A 15,152-nucleotide genomic window follows, 5' to 3' on the forward strand; every position below is an offset into this window, starting at 1 on the left:
TTAAAAAAAAAAAAAAAAAAAAAAAAAAAAAAAAGAAAAAAAAATCTGCAACCTTACAGGGGTTGTTTGTTTTACCAGGGGTCGTAGATGCTGATTATGAAGAGAAAAAACAAAATTATGGTCTGTACCCCTAGTGTTCAGTAACCAAAGGATAAAAAAATTGTTCAGCTTGTTAATTTTACTGTGGCTTCCTTTAATGTTATGCCAAGAAGCCGCAATTACTCAGCATTTGGTTCAGCAGGTACTCCTTAAATATTTTTGGACTTAAACGTGACACAAGGTTAACTTCTGATAAAATGTACTCTTGTTAAAGCAAAAAAAAAATCTGTTGAGCTGACAGGCATTTTAGATACTGGTGCAGATGTGACCATAATATCTGTGAGCAGATTGGCTGTTAGCTCTGGTACCTCAGATGCTTTTCAGGGTTGGTGGTCATGCTGTAGCAATTTAAAGCAAGGATCTCATTCATGTAAGAGGCCTAGAAAATTGGGTAACAAATATTCATCCATTTATATTAGAAAACCCCTATTGCATTTTGGGGTTGTAACTGATGAGGAACTCAAATTGGATCACATTTGTCTTAATCACCACTGTAGCACAACCCACCCTGAAACCCCCCCTGACACTAACCTTGTAAATCGAATCACCTGTGTGTATTGTCCTGCAACAACTTAAAATTGTTATAAAGACTTTACAAGATTTACAGACACTGTTAGGAACCATAAATTAGATACAGCCCTCGTAGGCCTAACTCATGATGATCTGCATAGCTTGTTTGATATTTTGTGAAAAGATCCTTCACTGACATCACCCAAAGTACTTGCAGAGAAAGCAAAACAAGATCTTCACCGTATAGCTAACAAGCATCGGAATTATACTGTATTCCCCAACAGGACAAGCCATCATAGAAAGAACACGCTAGACCTTCAAAGTGCTTTTGCAAAAAAAAAAAAAGGGGGGAGAGATCTTGGCTCTAGGTCAGCCATTTGCTCTGCTGTAAAACGCATTCATTTTTTCCACCAGAATGCCAGAGCAATACAAAAACAGTTTTATTTATCAAGGCATCCAGCTAAAGACTTCATTGCAACTCGCCCTGAATACCAGAAAGACTCCGTCTCTTCAACAGGGAAGTGGTGTCAACTCTTGGGGACTCATCTCCTCAGAATTATAGCAATCTGTTGTCACTCACTTAGCTGCATTTCAAATATTAAAATATGTACATGTGTCTGTTAATACCTTTTCTGGAGCACTGTTTGCATCCTGTCATACAGCGGGGAGTCAAGCATCTGACCTGCATTCCCCATTCACTGGCTGGTCAGGCCACTGTGAAGCATACATCTAGCAAGCTAAAGCGTCTATTACAACAACAACAACAACAAAGGGGCAAGATGCAAGATACCAATCCACATCTCACAAAAGGCTAAATAAGGCATTATATGTCATGAACATTTTAAACATTTCCCCTGTCTCACAGGTGCCACCAGTATTGTGTCATTTTTCATCATAGATACCAGATCAGCAAGAAGTCCAAAGCAAAGCTCAAGTGTTAACAAAAACTTAAAAAGGGGTAACTGAGAAGGACCATATCTTTTAATAACCTGGGGAAGAGGTTATGCTTGTGTCTCCACAGGACTCAATCTCCAATGGTCACTGGCGGCAAGGTGTGTGCAACCACACCTGAGGCGTGAGAGGCAGCCAGCACTCAGGATCCAGCTGTGGGTGCTGTGGGTGCCCCTGTGCGGACAGTTTGTGATCTCTTCGACTGATCATTCAAGCAGAATGTCTGAGTGATGTTTGCTACTGCAACAGAACAAACTACACTACAGTTGCCAATTCTTTTAAGAGAAAATGCTAACAGTAATTGTAACTTGTTAATGAGGTATATAAGCTTACTAGTCACTTATGCAAGATGTACTTTAGATAAAATATAGTTATTGATAAGAATAAGATGCTGTAAGAATGTGTGTATTCAACTTTCTTTGTTTAGTAATATTAAGAATTAAGAGCTCAAGTATTTAACCTTATTTAGAAACTCCCTTGGTTTTCCCCCTGGAGTACTGGCCAGGCTCCAGGTGGAACCCAACAGGAGGATGAAATCAGATGTTTCCGCTCAAAGAAAGTTGCCAGTTATTTTGGCCTGTTGATTTAAAGGCTGGACCTGGTTGCAGTGACTTTGGATGCCTCACCTACGGATGGATGCATCACGTAGTGTTTCCAGTTTGTGAGGAAGGGCACTCTAAACTCTCGCTGTATCCAGGGTTTCCTAGCAATTGCAGATCTGAATGTTAGTACTTCTATTAATTAAGTGTGCTATTCTGTACTTTCCTTACTGTTTATTTTGTAGTATTTAGTCATATCCTTTGAATATAGGTAATATGGGATGCTTTGTACTTAATAGGGTACCTTTAACAGTTTATTGCGTTAATTAGGAATAATATTATTGATTATAGTAAGTATTAAGATGGCATATAGTTGTATAATGAGAAATATTAGTAAATTTATGCTTGTGCAGCCTGCACAAAAAGAAAAAGGGGGAATTGTTGGAGAACGGCTTGCAGAGAGCAAGGCCATAGCTCCCTGCAGGAGCTGGTCGGCCATAGCTCCCTGCAGAAGTCAGTCCCAGCCACCTGAGGTAAACAAAGGAAAGAACCCAGGGTACAGTTATGTAAACAAGGATGAAGACCCAAGGCTCAGTTGTGCTAGCGAGGATTGTTGTGAGACCACAGAGATAAGTTGGGGCGCATTATGACCTTGGGGGTCAGAGGAAAGCAGCCCTGGGAGAGAAGCAGGTTCGCAGCAAGAAAGATGTTTATGCATACCAGAGATGCCACAAGGGGCTGGGGTATTATAATGTGACTTTTTAGATGTACCCAGTGGCTGAGATATTATAATGTAGTTTCTTTAATGTATCCAATAGAGTTACAAGTAGTGTATTGTAGACTGCTTATATAAGGTGTGATTTCTTTCAATAAAGTTGAAGCTTGCTCTATCATTCACATTGAATCGGCTGCTTGCTTCCTCCGCCCGCCGCAGATATTGTGTTATGGTTAGCCCAACCTGCTAAGGTCAGCAAGACTACTCAGTTGGTCTTTTCAATCCCCATCCAGAGTATGGGAGTCGCAGGGGCATCCTGCCTATACCAGAGAAACATGGGAAAGATGTTAGTCTTGGCATCAGTTTATTCTCAGACTCCAGAATCCTCTGCACTGATAATCTTCTGATCCCACCATGTAGTCTTTGAGCTGTCTTTTTATGTCCCACAAAACTCCTCCTGTATTTCCTTAGCTTCTCCAAATAAGACTTTCATCTTAATTGCATCTGTCTTCCTGAAGAATCAGTTACATAACTGACCCAGAAATAAACAGTTAGTTCTGCAAGTGTCTTAATTGTGATGTTACTGCTTTACTCATTCTGTGGCCTAGGTATTTGCCAGATAGGTGTGTTCAATTTTAGTAAACAATAATTAGCTTGTCATAAGAAATGGTAACTATATTTGTGGTGGGTTGACATTTTAGCTGCAGGTCGACCTTGGCTCAACAGTCTCCCTGTTCCTTGACAGCCTTACTGACATTAGAGTTAGATTGAATTTCCAGCACGTTTCTAGTTCATGCATGCACTTTGGCTTCCTGTGGAAAGCAGAAGGAATAGGGAAGGAAGCAGATGGGGAGGAATTTGATGGCTGGCAGCATTGTTAGTCTTGTTTTGTCCTAACATGCAGTGACTATGGAGTAAGCCAAGGGCCATGGTGCTTCTTCCTTATTCTTTCCACTTGATGACAGAGGACTCCAGTCCACCAGTATTTCACCAACATATGACCCAGTGAAAACAATCCTCATATGACAGCATAGTGATGACTTTAGGAGCAGCAAGGTGGTTCACATAATTATTATAAAATGTTTCAGTATCTTTCTGTGTTAGGTCCATAATTCTACATTATTAAATATATAGTGGCATGCGTGAAGGCCAAGCAGATAATGATATAAAAATTCTGGCCTCTGATATTCAGTATTGTGGGATTGGACCTTGCAAAAACTGAAATTGTTATAATCCATCAAATTTTTTTTTGAGGTAATGCAGTATTTCCCATCCTCAGGAAATCCAGAGCACCAAAAAGATTCATTATTTTTAATTATACTTTTAAAAAATATTTGTTGGCTTCACCTAAAAGATTTCTTGTGAAGATGCTAAGATGCTTTTTAAACATTTTGCTCATATTAAGTCTTTTCTAAAATTTGATTTTGTCTGAAACAATTGCAGACTTGAAAAATACCATTTTATTCACCTGTGAATCATCAAAGCATTTCATTTTGATTAATGTGAAGCATTACAAAATACCACCAAGTTTAAGTTCTCTCTGAATTCTCAAAACTGATTCTTTCTTGTAAAAATTACATTTGATACAATGTCATCTTTCTCCAGGAGAAGAATATTTTTGTGCAAAATAAATTTGCATTTAGGTGTTACATATATACTAGGGAGAAATGGCTTGTTTCTACATGTTGTAGTCTCACTGCTGGTAGGAGCCAAGAAAAATTTATTTCTGTACTTGGCATTTGTGCCAGTAATCTGGAACAATAGTATCTGGTTTTATTTAATCCCCTTTTACAGTGAAAAATATCTTTCCAGGCCGTGTATTGCCCCATTCTGAAGCTGCCGCATAAGACTGGACATACCTTGTAAGAACTAAGGTCTGTCTAGTCTCTGAGGACACTTAGTAGAGGCTTCCTAAGGAAATGTGTCCACACAGGCTGACATTTACAGGGTGTAACTCCTTTATATAATCTTTGAGCTTCCCTCTGTCCTAGCACACAGTAGTGCTTGAGTGGGTTTTGTTCCACAGTTTCCTGTGGCCTGGATGTTCAACATATTCATGAGCTAGAGGATCAACCCACCATGAGCTGGTATTTGTTTTGAGATGGAGGATTTGAAAGCATGCAGGGAACCTGTGTGTTACTATGTTGTTTCATTACTGCTTTTCTCCTCTAGCTGGCAAAAGAAGGTAAAGTCTGTAGATAAATGACACTAGGAATCACCTAGAGACATCTACCTGTAACTTGAGAGGGACAGTAAGTATCAGCCAGCCATGCAGACTGCCCACAACCTAGCAGTGTATGTCTTGTCCCCTGTAGTGGTTGCTGGTCCTGTGTTGGATTTCCTCTGTGGTGTTCAGCCCTATAACTACAAGCTAATCCAAATGCTTCCTTTGCCTCAGATATGAATGGAGACATCATTCGTCTTGAACATCTCTCCCTTGAAATCTGGTGACTGGCATCCACTATGTATAGAAATCATAAGACAAATATCCTTAGACAAGTATTCTTAATGAACATTTTGGCTTGAAAGAATTGATTTAGAAAACTCGGGTTTTTTGAAGTTCCTAGTTTCAAACTTGCAAGCTGTCATCCTAAATGTTAATGGTGGTAGAAAAAGGAAACAAAGATATTGCCTTTGCTCAGAAAGGTTTAGGAGTTTCTTGTCAAACCCAAGAGCCCTTTGAAATCAGAAAGTCATGACAGCAGCAATGCATTTTTTGCTTTACTGGTAAAAAATGTGCTCTAGTCTTAATGGAGAAAATGAAAGGAGAAAACAATAAAAAGAGCATCTACTTTGTATCTATTCAGCAGTACCATACTATCAGTACTAGAAAACACTGAGTACTTTGTACCAATATAATTCTTTGATGGTTTTGAAATCATACCTAATTTTCTTTTCAAAGTTATTTTCAAGTTTATTCATGCAAAATGTTTTGCTGACCTTTGTATAGATTTAAATTAGTTACTTTATGGTTCTGATGTACTGAGAACAACCTTAATTCTATTTGGTACTTTAATTAAAATTTAGATATAAGTAAAGGAATAACTTTTACAGAACAATAATTTTGAATCTGATAGCTGCTACAGCAAACCTGAATGCCTTTCCTCTCTGTCACAAAGATCATATGACTCCCTAATGTAGCTGAAGTGAAATGATTGAAAGTATTTTTGCAGGTTCTTTTGAGGTCACTGGTGGCTGAGTAGTTGATAGATGTGAGCAGCCATAAAATGTAATTGGTTATAAGGGGGAATGAGTGAGCAGAAGAATGTTCCTGCTGGCTTGGGAGCTGTGACCCTGGTGACCAGATGCATCCTTGATACATGCAGCTGGCCTCTTTGAAACAAAGCTGGGCACCAAGAAAGGGGACACCTCCTGAGATGCACCATTGATCACAAAACCAAGAAAGTTTAAACTCTATTATCAGAAAAAGTGGAAAATACCTGGGAAATTTAAATTGGTCTGAATAAACAGAGCAGGTCTCTGAGCAACCTGATCCAGCTGAAGATGTCCCTACTTATTACAGTGGTTGGACTAGATGACCTTTAAAGGTCCCTTCCAACCCAAACCATCCTATGATTCTATAATAAAGAGGATAGCTTGCAGGTGTTTCTGTTGCTGTTGCTGATTTGCATGTGACACCTTGAGTTCATTTCTTTAAAATCATGTATCACCATAATATCCAAATCCTCTGTGCAAACACTTATTGGAATAGTAGCAACACCTGAGAATTACTGAACTGTATGAAAGCTGAGGAGTGATGTGGGTTAGTGGTACAGAAATTGTTTTCCTTGGACATGCTTTCAAACTAGCAGTTGGAAAGTCCTAGTCACTGTGGGAGCTGAGATACTACAGCATTTCTCTTCCTAATCTGATTCACTCATGCATATCTTTACTTGTTTATTAAACCTAGAACTTTGAATATAAAAACATAATGAGATTCTGGTTACTCAAGTAGAGTTGTAGTGTCATGTCTTTAATTCTTATTAGGACTAGCAAATTTCAGGTATCCATTCTACTCACTAAGGCTAAAGGATGTTTATCTTCAGACAGTATAAGTTAACTTTTCCCCCATAAGTGCAGAGTTCAGTGTGCAAATACAGACAGAGTTTCTCAGTAAGTTTTATTTTCACTAAGAGGTCTTTCTTTTCCACTTATACCAAGAGAACTGGGATGAGGTTGTGTAGGATATCTCCCCTATGAGAAAATCCCAAACTGTCTTTTTCACTGTAGTCTGCCTGTCTGTCCTGTCCTGTTTGCTTTCTTTTGATACTTATTTTTTCCTGAAGTTTGCCACATCCATAAACCTTTATTATAAAATGCTGCAGATGGAATCCCAAAGTCATTACGGATGATGGACTTGAGCATCAGACTTGTTAACAGAAAAGAGGAAGATCAACACCAGTAGAATGCCACCACAGAACTTTACTAACAGAGATCTTGTATTGTCTCTGCTATGCCTATGGCTGTATAGTCCCAGTTTCTCTCCCATGCTTGTTTCTGAGTCATCTGAGCATCTGACCATCTTGTCTTGTGAGAGCTGTCCATCCACTGGGCTGTACTTAGCAGGGGTTAGGATGGACAATTTGGGTGTCTTGTGGAAAAGAGCAAAAGCAGAATATTAACAGCGATGTTCGTACTGCAGAATATGAGGCACTATGTGTGATGGCTGGCTTCATCAGTCATCCTGTTCAGTGGGTGACTAACAATGTGTTATCTCTCCCCTGCAGTATGGGATAAAGAAGAAGGAAGAAAAGGAATCAGAGGCCCAGGCCACACTGGAAGCTAATGCTGAAGGGAGTCTGACCCGCCCAAAGAAGGCAATCCCTCCTGGCTGTGGGGATGAGGAGGAGGAAGAAGAAGAGAGCATTCTAGACACAGTCATCAAATACCTACCAGGGCCCCTGCAGGACATGTTCAAGAAGTAGTAGCTGCAGACTGTTAGATGGGCATAAACAGAACTGCAAAGGATTTCTCTTTTGCCCAATGGGGATTTACAGTCTTGCCATCCATCATGCAGACCTCCCCACCTCTGCTCTCTACTGCTCACTAGGAGTCCCTTCACTTCCTATTCCCTTCCCTCCATCCCAAGACTCATCTATTCCTTTCTTGTACATAGTCACATCCAGTAGATGCCTCTGAAAGGATGTAAAGATTAAAAAGCTGCAAACTACACAACTTTTATTATAAGCCATAGTACTATGTATGTTAAATAAGACAACTGTACATTAAGCATAGAAAACGAACAACCTCACATGCATTTTCATCCAAAGCAGGAAGGAGTGTTCAGTAAGTGACCTCCTCTTTAATTTTCTTTGATTATATTATTATCAGTAGTAATTATTAGTCATTATTAATAATGTTGTTGTTGGTTGGCTCACAGTAGACATTTGTTGAGCACATCTGCCTTCAGAAGGTATATCTTAGTCCTCCAATGTAAGCAGAGCTTTTCTGTTTTAATTCTATCACAGACATAAATAAAGAGATAATTTGGAAGGTAAATCACACATGACTTACACAGCTGAAATCACTCAGAATTGTGGAAGAGTCACTCGCCCTCAGATGGTGGAAGTTAAATACCTCAGAGTCTAAGCAAGAGTCATGTTACTTTGGGAATTAGCCATACACTTAACTTCAGATTTCAGATCAGATTTGGTCAGACAGAGAGCTGAAACCACAGGAGAGTACATGTTGCTCTGGTGGAGGACCTTCCCAACCCATTTGAAGCCAGTGACCAAGTACCTAGGCTGCTCCGATTAACTGACCTTCCTGTTTCTGCCTTGTGCCATATTCAATTGTCCCATTCCTAGCAGTGCTTGCAGGATGGACATTTGGTTTCTAGTATATTGCTGCAGCTGTGTCCTCTCCACCCCTTCCTGCAGTGTGTGGGAGAGTGTGGTGGTCTGAATGTTAGCCATGGTCCTGGAGATCCAGAAATACTGAGTATGCCTGCTATGTATCATGCAAAATTACTGTGTTGCCTTGGGGAGGTCACTTATTTTCTCGAGTGCTGTGAAGGAGCTAATTAATATTATATTAAATAATATTAATTAATAATTAATTAATATTACAGTCTATGGCATGCCTTGATGCTAGTAGGGTGGGAGGAAATCTCTCTCTCACAATTATCGTTGTTGCGTTTCCCAGACACAGTATCTACAGCTGAGAAGCCCTCTGAGGGTTTTTCAGCTGTAGATACTGAGTAACTGCATAAGCCAAATTCTGCTGGAGATGTTGTCTTGCTAGTACATACACAGACTCACATAGATTTACTATGAACAGAGCCCTTCATGGTCAGGTATCTAGCATGTCATCTGAATTGCTGATCCTGGAATTGTCTGGGTCTTTGTTGTTGTGAAAGCATCATGCCATCTCAGTCTTACAACCCTGTGAAAGAATCAGGGCTTGTCTGGCAGAACTAGCATTGCTTGTCCCTGTCATAGGAACAGTAAAAGTTTCCTAAGTAAGATTTGGAAGCAAATATACACTTTCTACTGATAACAAAAAGGAAAGCAAATTTAGACATTTCATTATGTACCTAAATTAAGCATTTTACTTCAATGGAACTTCCCTGATGCAACTGTTCAGTGCAACTGAATTTAGGCAAACCTCTCAGTATTTTCCTGAATAAGAAGTTTTAAAAGATATTAATAACTTTTTGAGGTAAGCAGAAGAAATCTGCACCATGGTTAAGGCAGTGAGCTTGTGAACTCTGTGCCTTTTAGCAACATCTCTCATAATAGGTGTCCTGGTTCAGCCAGGATAGAGTCAAGTTTTCCCCAGAAGAGAGAGAGGGGGAAGGGATCTCCAGTCGGGTTATTCATACCATGCTGACATCAGGTCCAGGGGCGGAACCTTTTTCCTAGCTCTTTGGCGGGCTTGGGAGGGAACTTTGCTTTCCGTAAACCAGCTAACGGTATTTCTCTGTATATCGTTTGTCTTGTTCACTATTATTGCTGTTTATTGTTGTTACCGTTGATACTGTTGTTGTTCAGATTGTTCTATCACTCTGTTGTATTAAATTTCTTGTTATTTTAGCTGGGGTCTGTGTCTAACTTCCAGCCCTACCAGTGCGGGTGGGGGAGGGGCAACAGCAACATGCTCTCTCATCCCGGCAAGGCTTAAACCTTGCACAATAGGGAAAAAAATATTATGAAAGAGAAGAATTGTATTTGTTTTGCTCTGCTCACCTAATTCTTACTGAGGTGTGATAGTTCTTGCTTCTTTGCAAATAACTTCAACCATAAGTTTCTACTGAATTCAAGGAGGAGGCTGAGGAATTTTGACTCATGCACAAGTCAGAACCAGCTGAAAAAGATGCAACTTATTTCCGGCTGCATCCAGAAACAAGGCATGTTCATTCAAGGACAAGTTGCTAATGACTTCCCAGAGGAAAGAGAGGGCAGGTTTTACTCCTTCAGGTAATGCCAATATTCTTTTGCCTTAGCTGTCATTTAAAGCAAGATGAGTGTCTCTCCTCCTAAGACTTTAATGACCCAGAATGCTCTTTATCTCTGAATCAATTCTTGAGTATAGCATAGCAGTGTTGAGCAATTAACCATTTTCTCAGGAGAGTGTCCTACTCACCCCATGCAACTAGTAATTTGAGCCTATTCAAGTAAACCTAAAAGAGTTAAAACTATCCTTGTGTCACAAAGGCAGCAGCTGATTTTGATGCTCTGCCACAGCAGGAACTAAATCCAACAGCCCTTCAATATAAAAGGCAGACTTTGACTCTGCTTTAGTCACTCATTGGTAGTGAAATCTACTAGCACAGATCACACTGACATCAACACTTTTGAGATGCTCTGATTAGTCTCTGTGGCATGTGTCCTCTAATACATAAGTAGAACCAGCAGAAATGTGCCCCTGCTAAAAAGAACACATCCATTAATATTTTTCCCTGGCCTTGTGCTAGAGAACTCTGCAAACAAACAAACAAATAAAGAGGATGAGCTCATTCTGCTTTGCTTTGGCCTTTCTGTACCACTTGCTTGTTGACCTTTCCCTAGCCCCCATCATGGACTCACTTCCTCATCCAGTGAAATACTGTTCTGACATAGAGTTTTCTGCCTGGTGTCCTTGCAGAATGGTACTGTCTATTTTCACAGTCTCCCTGACAGCTTGATGTGCATGTGTATGCACATACATGTGAAAGATGAGGAAAAGGGGAAAGAAAGGAAGAGGAGAGAGAAAGGAAGAGTGTTTGGTATTATTTTTTATAACTGTGCCTCCGCATTTGTTCCATTGAATGACTGGTCTAAGTCAGAATCTTGTGTGGCCTCACATTTCATGAGCCGATAGTACTATCGGTGGGCTCAGAGCATTAAAAATACTCCTTTTGTCAGCTGAGCTCCTGAGTTGTGTGAACATCTGGATCCAAACCCTGAAGAGGTCCATAAGAACTCTGTGCTGAGTTTGTTAGGCCTCATGCCAGGCTTACAGAGCAGGAGGGAAGGGGAAGGCATTTAAATTATGTTTTCCATGTCTTTCACTGTGGGAGGTTTTCAGCCAGCCATGTCATCACTTCTGTGCCTCAGCTCTCTAGACCTGAAGCAACCCTTCCTTCATGGACAGCAGAGAGTTCAGCCAGATGTGAGTTGGTAGTTCCCATTTTAATTTTCCTTTTCGTTTAATGAAGATTTACCATGGTATTGGACAGGTTTTGCTTGAGTTTAACCCATAACTTTTGGAACCCTGCATGAGTTCTGGACCTCTCCTCAAATCATTCCACTGTCCCCAAAGTGCCTAAGCCATGCTGAACAGACTCAAGAGCAGGCACACTCCCAGCCCTTCTGCCTATCCATTTATTTCCCTTCCCGCACTGAACTGGCAACATGGGACACAGTCACCTTTGGCTCATGTACAGAAAAGGAAAACAGTGTCTCAGACACTTTCCCCCTCAGCACTCAAGCAGGTGTTGAAGCACTTAAACAAGACCAAAGAGAAGCATGTTTCATTGTTTGGATTCTGAATATCTCTGTCTTTCCATGCCGTTGTTTTATTTGCATCATGGTTTGTTCAATCTCAGGTAAATGAGATATTTTCTTTTTTTTAGCTAGTTTTTATTTACGTAGAAAGGTTGGTGGGTAGACACTGCAGCCATTTTCCTTCACAGCTCCAAGACCTTCCTGGTTAATAAAAAAAAGTCAAAAGGCCTCCACATTTGGAGGGTAAATGATTATCTTTGACCTTGTGATCTCACAGGTATATTTAGAGAAAGCCATATGAAATCAGACTGCAATATTAATTAGGAATTCTACTCTTGTGTTTAAAATAAATATAAGATCATGTGCTAAATCACTTTGGAGTTCCTCTGTCTGTGTTTCTAGAACCATACATTGGCTTAGGTCCCTCCCAGCCTCTCTCCTGCATCAAGAAAGACTATACGAATGCTGCTGAATACATCTTTTTGTCAAGCTACTGTGCTAGAATAAGCATTGTTAGAAATTAGCTGTTGTGACCTCAACGTAATGTCTTATATATCTGAATGTTGTATGTATCTGTTCTATGTTATCAGATAACTGATTCTTCATGCAGAGTTACTAAAATGTTTCAATACTGTCATTAAAAAATAGCTTTTTCTCTCACAGAGAGCAAATTCAGCTTAGCCATGCATTTTCTAGTAGAAATGTACCCTAGCTTGCTTTCAGATGCATGTAGTACTCTCCAAGCAAATAGAAGATGATTTAAATACTTTGTGAAATTCATTTGTTATTTGCCTGCTACTTTTTCCTGCATGATGTGGGTAAATGGTACGATGTTCTTTTAAAATGGAATCACAGCCAATAAAAACCCAGTGATTTCATATACTTTTTGCAATGCTTTCCTGTGAAATTCTTACAAGGCTACACCTGGAAATTGAAGATACTTTTTTTTTTTAATATACATGCTGATATACAAATAGAATGGTAACAGAATTGATGAGAAACAGATATGATTGTAATGGGTATGTTACTTTTTTCATTTGTCATAAACACTGACGAGGCTTGACATCTACAGGTGATTATCAATTTTTAAATAAGTTGTGCTCTTAGGAATTAGTTTTCCTTAGGATGAGCAGAACAGCATTCCTTTGAAAGAAATACAGACATCTAATTCTTGTTGTGTTTGGGTCTTAAAACAAAAAAGGGAACAAGCTCATTTTTGATTACATCAAATATATCTCTGGATCCAGAGTTTGTGATAAATACAAAACTCTTATGGTGGCACACTGTGCTCATCTAAGCCTTGTTTTACTTGCTCAGGGACAAATCAGTAGTTGTTATGTTCAAAATAAAAGCATTGCATCATATTAGAAAAAGAAAGAGAAATAGCCATACATCTAATAGGAAATGCTGATACTGTTTCCCCTAGGAAAGGTCTTCCTTAGGACCATTGCATGATAATGTGTTTGGTTGTTTTTACCAACAGGAGCAGCCACAGGACTGTCACAGAGAATCGAACCATATTATTTACATTCCATAATACCTACTCGGACTTTGAGGCAAGCACTGCTAAAGCTAACACATGCTAATACTACTGCAGCCTGTGAGTTCGAGGGCAGGCTCTCCATTTACTCCAAGTTCCAGATGGAGTGTTTGAGGAAGATGGCACAGCATAAAAGTATTTTTCATTGGTTCCCCTAAGAAACAGCCAGCTCAAGAGAACCAGAATAATCATCAGACCAGTGTGGTCAGGGACAGGGCTCAAATACCAAAGAAGGAAAGCAGGTGATTTTGACAGGCTTCATTTTGCAATGGAGTTAAATAATTCTTCAGAACCAGCTTCTGCCTTCTTATTAAAAAGCTACAGAAGCGTAAGCCCAGTGGTTATGCTGGTGCAATCTACATTTTCCCACTTTAAAAGTACACTTTCTCAAGCAAAACTCCAGAGAAAAACAAGACAAAAAGAAATCAGCAGGCACATCATGAGTGGTTCTGGTGAAAAATCACTTCAGTTACAGATGTGTAGTGCGGCGGGCGGAGGAAACAAGCAGCCGATTCAATGTGAATGATAGAGCAAGCTTCAACTTTATTGAAAGAAATCACACCTTATATAAGCACTCTACAATATTTGCAACTCTATTGGATACATTTAAGAAACTACATTATAATATCTCAGCCATTGGGTACATCTAAAAGGTCACATTATAATATCCCAGCCCCCTGTGGTATTTCTGGTATGCATAAACATTTTTCTTGCTTTGAACCTGTTTTCCTCCCAGGGCTCTTTATTTTTCTTTCACCCCCAAGGTCATAATGCACCCCCAACTTATCTCTTTGTTCTCACAACAGTCTTTGTTAGCATCACTGACCCTTGAATCTCCTTCCTTGTTTACATAACTGTACCCTGGGTTTTTTCCTCTGTTTACCTCAGGTGGCTGTGACCGACTTCTGCAGGGAGCTATGGCCGACCAGCTCCTGCAGGGAGCTATGGCCTTGTTCTACTAGCCATTCTCCAACAGTGCAGTAGTGATCTACTTGTCAGACACTGGGCCTGGGATGCAATGATAAGCCCTGCTGCAAGCTCTCAACCTTCACTGACAGCAGCGGAGTCACAGACTACATGGTTGGGGCAGATATTAAACTTCTAAATGAAAAGCTGGTTGCAATGATACTCACCATTTGTTGTCCTGAGTAAGTCCATTTTGATGACTTAATTTCATTTTCTTCCTAAAGTACCACTGACAATCTAGGCCTCTTAGAGCTCTCTTTGAAAATGAGACTTGAGTAAAGGCTATTGGACAATGCTGGCACAATGCTGTCCCGTGTATTGGCATCCCAGGAGATTTGTGGCAAGCATCAACAGCCTCAGTTAAAAAAATCTCACCCAAGATCCTTAATTCTTCTTCTCCAACTTTCCTTCCTCTTTTCAGGAAAAACAAGGTTACAACTGCATTGAGATATTCCTTGTTGAAGATCTCTCTGCTACAGCCTGTCTCTGGAGATTTTGCAGACAGTTTGAGATAGGTTCCAAAAACACAACTGAGAAAGACAAACTGCTGGAGCATGTGATGACATGAACCCATTGTCATGTCCCGCTCCAACGAGGGGGACAAGTGACTCAGATTCGCAAATCCCCAATTGGAGTGGACAACAAGTCTCCAAGTTCAAGCATTTATTAACTACCTACAATGTACTAATTGAACACAAGATAATTGGCTAAGTACAGAGCAAGCTGTGGCAAGCAATACAATATGGTTTGCCTTTCTTAATAGAAAAAGGAAAAGAGGGAGATAGAGGGAATGGGGGAATACAGATTACCAGTCTGGGTTCCTGCGCTGCTCCTGCCGGCGAGGATTCCAGGAGGCAGCTATCTTCTTCGCTGGCATCCGTCTTCTTTGCTTCACTGCTCTCTCC

General features: G+C 40.1%; 1 protein-coding gene across 2 annotated transcripts in view; it reads left to right on the top strand.

Moving 5' to 3' along the window:
* CPLX1 (complexin 1) overlaps positions 1-12,638 on the top strand; it is a 133,988-nt gene extending 121,350 nt beyond the window's left edge. For both annotated transcript variants that reach the window (XM_026866122.1, XM_026866123.1), the window contains 2 exons: positions 7,542-9,554; positions 9,951-12,638. In XM_026866122.1, coding sequence (XP_026721923.1) covers positions 7,542-7,739 — 198 coding nt within the window. In that variant the 3' untranslated portion in view covers positions 7,740-9,554; positions 9,951-12,638. The remainder of the gene's footprint in view (positions 1-7,541; positions 9,555-9,950) is intronic.
* The last annotated feature ends 2,514 nt before the right edge of the window (positions 12,639-15,152 follow it).

Source organism: Athene cunicularia (genome assembly GCF_003259725.1).
Source record: "Athene cunicularia isolate RWA chromosome Z unlocalized genomic scaffold, athCun1 chrZ_part2, whole genome shotgun sequence".
Classification (NCBI taxonomy): Eukaryota; Metazoa; Chordata; class Aves; order Strigiformes; family Strigidae; genus Athene; species Athene cunicularia.